Here is a 2,398-nt window from a genome sequence, read left to right as displayed (position 1 = left end):
GCTTTCAATGATGGGAATGCGCATGTAGGTTGCTTTCTGGCCCCACTCGCCCTGGACGTTTGACGGCCGGGAATGGTCTCCTGGAGACCATTCCTCTGTAATAACAGTTCCCACAGTGGCTCCCGGCCTCCACCGGTCGTCATGTGGTCACTGTTATTACAAGGAACGGTCTGGAGGTGGCCATTCCCTACACCGTACTTTAGTGCAAATATTATTAGACCAAGAGAAATTAGGTGATTTTCTAATTCTTCTCTTCCGTCTAGAATTCACTAGTCACTATAATGCCTTGCGTATAGGCTAGGGCCGCCGCCGCCGCTAGGCCAAAAGCTTCTAAATTTCAGCTCGTGTAACAAAACAACCACATTTTAAATGTGCGCGTTTATGATTGAACCCAGTCGACCAGTAAACAGTGGGGGTGGACCGTGGACTGAGGACTCGCGGTGGTTTCTTCGAGCGCAAGGCACTGTTCATAGATGACTTGGTACAAATTTCAAAACCTATAACAGAGTCTCCAGCACATCAATTTTCCTACCCTGCATTCAATCAACATTTCCAATTACACCATTGTCTCATCGACGTAGTCTGCAAACTTCTCACAAGCGAATTAGTGAAGAATTCTGGCCTTGGTCGAAGTAGGTTCATCCTTTGCAACCTGCACGTACACTGCACAGTGCTCGCCAAAGCTCCCATGAATACAGTCGCCGGCAATTCAAGGAGAAAAGTGGCCTTGGCAGTTCTTGCAATCCGCCGAGCCGCCTACAGCACCTGCATCCCAGCTTCTGGACGCGTAATTGACCATCCTTCTCTACTGCTCACTGAAAGAGCATGGAGTGGCAGCCGCATGGACGCCGCTCCCACCGCCAACCGCCTGCTACGCCCAGCTCAGCCGGCGCGGCATCTTTCAGTAGCGGCACCGGGAAAACAAGACCAGCAAGCTGCACAGGCCGATGATACCAGTGTCGCCGGATCCAGAAGCTTGAAAGCTGACCAATTGGTGTCAGAGTATTGGGGCATCGTGCCCAAGCAGCTTCAGCGTGAGGATGGCTCGCCTTGGCCCTGGCACTCCTTTAGGGTAAGTAAAACTAGTCCTGTGACATCTGTGCGCACTGTGTGTTTGTGTGCGTGTCTATGTGACTAATAATTCCGAGTGCTATGCAGCCCGCCGACACGTACGCAGCAGATGTGGCAATCGACGTGGATAGGCATTACCCAGCGGAGAAGAGCTGGGTGGACAGAGCCGCCTTCTGGACGGTGCGGGCGCTTCGCGGCCCCGTGGACCTCTTCTTCAAAGAACGGCATGTTAGCCACGCGCTCCTGCTAGAGACGGTGGCAGGGGTGCCCGGCATGGTGGGCGGCATGCTGCTTCACCTTCGCTCGCTGCGTCGCTTCGAGCACAGCGGGGGGTGGATCAAGACTTTGCTGGACGAGGCTGAGAATGAGCGCATGCACCTGATGACGTGGGTAGAGGTGCTCCGCCCTGCCTGGTGGGAGCGTGCGCTGGTTCTGGCGGTGCAGGGCACCTTCTTCAACGCCTATTTTCTGCTCTATCTGGCCTCTCCCCGATTGGCTCACCGTTTCGTAGGCTACCTAGAAGAGGAGGCTGTGCGTTCCTATACTGAATTTCTGCAGGCCATCGACGTGGGACACACTCCGAACAGGCCTGCGCCCCTTATCGCCATTGACTACTGGCGCCTGCCGGCTGACGCCACCATCCGTGACGTAGTCCTGGTGGTGCGCGCTGACGAGGCCCACCACCGTGACGTCAACCACTTCGCAGCTGTGAGTCTCTCTCTCTCTCTCTCTCTCTCTCTCTCTCTCTGTCACGCAGGTCTTGAGTTCAAAACTTACAGGGTAGACCTGGAAGGTCTCTTGCACGCACATCTAATCAAGTTCATATTTATATATATATATGTTATATATTGCTAGGGGAAGGTCTCACCATAAATTTGCTTGTTTTTGGCAGGATGTGTACAATGAGAAGCGAGAGCTGCGTACGTCGCCAGCACCTATTAGCTATCACTAGATTAGGAAAAATATTGCTTTGTAATTTGCTCGACACTTATTGAAAGCAATATTGTTTTTTCCCACACACTGTTGTCCTTTCGTCAACAAGCAATTTACGTAACATTGTAGGCAAATGGAAGAGTTATGTAGATGGTGTCGTCACATGACATTGAAGCTGAGTGAATGAATAGAAGTACTGCAAGAGGTAAATATACCTTTAGTGCACCACATGAGAGTAAGACTTTTAATAAATTAATACTACTAAAACATACATCTTTTTTGGCTTTTTAAAAGAAAGTCTTATTGTTGAGTCAAGTTAACCATCCTTCCAATGTTTTCGGTGCCAACGATGGAGATTCATTTTAAATGTTGATGGAATTTGTTAAATGGGTTC

At 50.5% G+C, this 2,398-nt stretch overlaps 1 protein-coding gene across 1 annotated transcript; it reads left to right on the top strand.

The window, feature by feature from the left end:
* Positions 1-530: 530 nt before the first annotated feature.
* Positions 531-2,138, top strand: LOC147443383 (ubiquinol oxidase 2, mitochondrial-like). The gene is made up of 3 exons (XM_086529856.1): positions 531-1,072; positions 1,159-1,779; positions 1,964-2,138. Exons 1-3 carry the CDS (start codon positions 689-691, stop codon positions 2,021-2,023), a joined length of 1,065 nt encoding a protein of 354 aa, XP_086385982.1. The 5' UTR covers positions 531-688; the 3' UTR covers positions 2,024-2,138.
* Positions 2,139-2,398: the final 260 nt, after the last annotated feature.

Source organism: Adiantum capillus-veneris, chromosome 14 (assembly GCF_014529385.1).
Source record: "Adiantum capillus-veneris isolate H3 chromosome 14, ASM1452938v2, whole genome shotgun sequence".
In the NCBI taxonomy this organism is placed as follows: Eukaryota; Viridiplantae; Streptophyta; class Polypodiopsida; order Polypodiales; family Pteridaceae; genus Adiantum; species Adiantum capillus-veneris.
Note: the sequence above shows the minus strand (reverse complement) of the source record. Positions and strands in the feature narration are given on the sequence as shown.

What these genes read in the sequence shown, in the direction of transcription:
- LOC147443383 (XM_086529856.1), top strand. Translation starts at nt 689, where the DNA reads ATGAATACAGTCGCCGGCAATTCAAGGAGAAAAGTGGCCTTGGCAGTT. An exon ending in GGCCCTGGCACTCCTTTAGG is followed by an intron (nt 1,073 to 1,158) that starts GTAAGTAAAACT and finishes AGTGCTATGCAG; the next exon opens with CCCGCCGACACGTACGCAGC. An exon ending in ACGTCAACCACTTCGCAGCT is followed by an intron (nt 1,780 to 1,963) that starts GTGAGTCTCTCT and finishes TGTTTTTGGCAG; the next exon opens with GATGTGTACAATGAGAAGCG.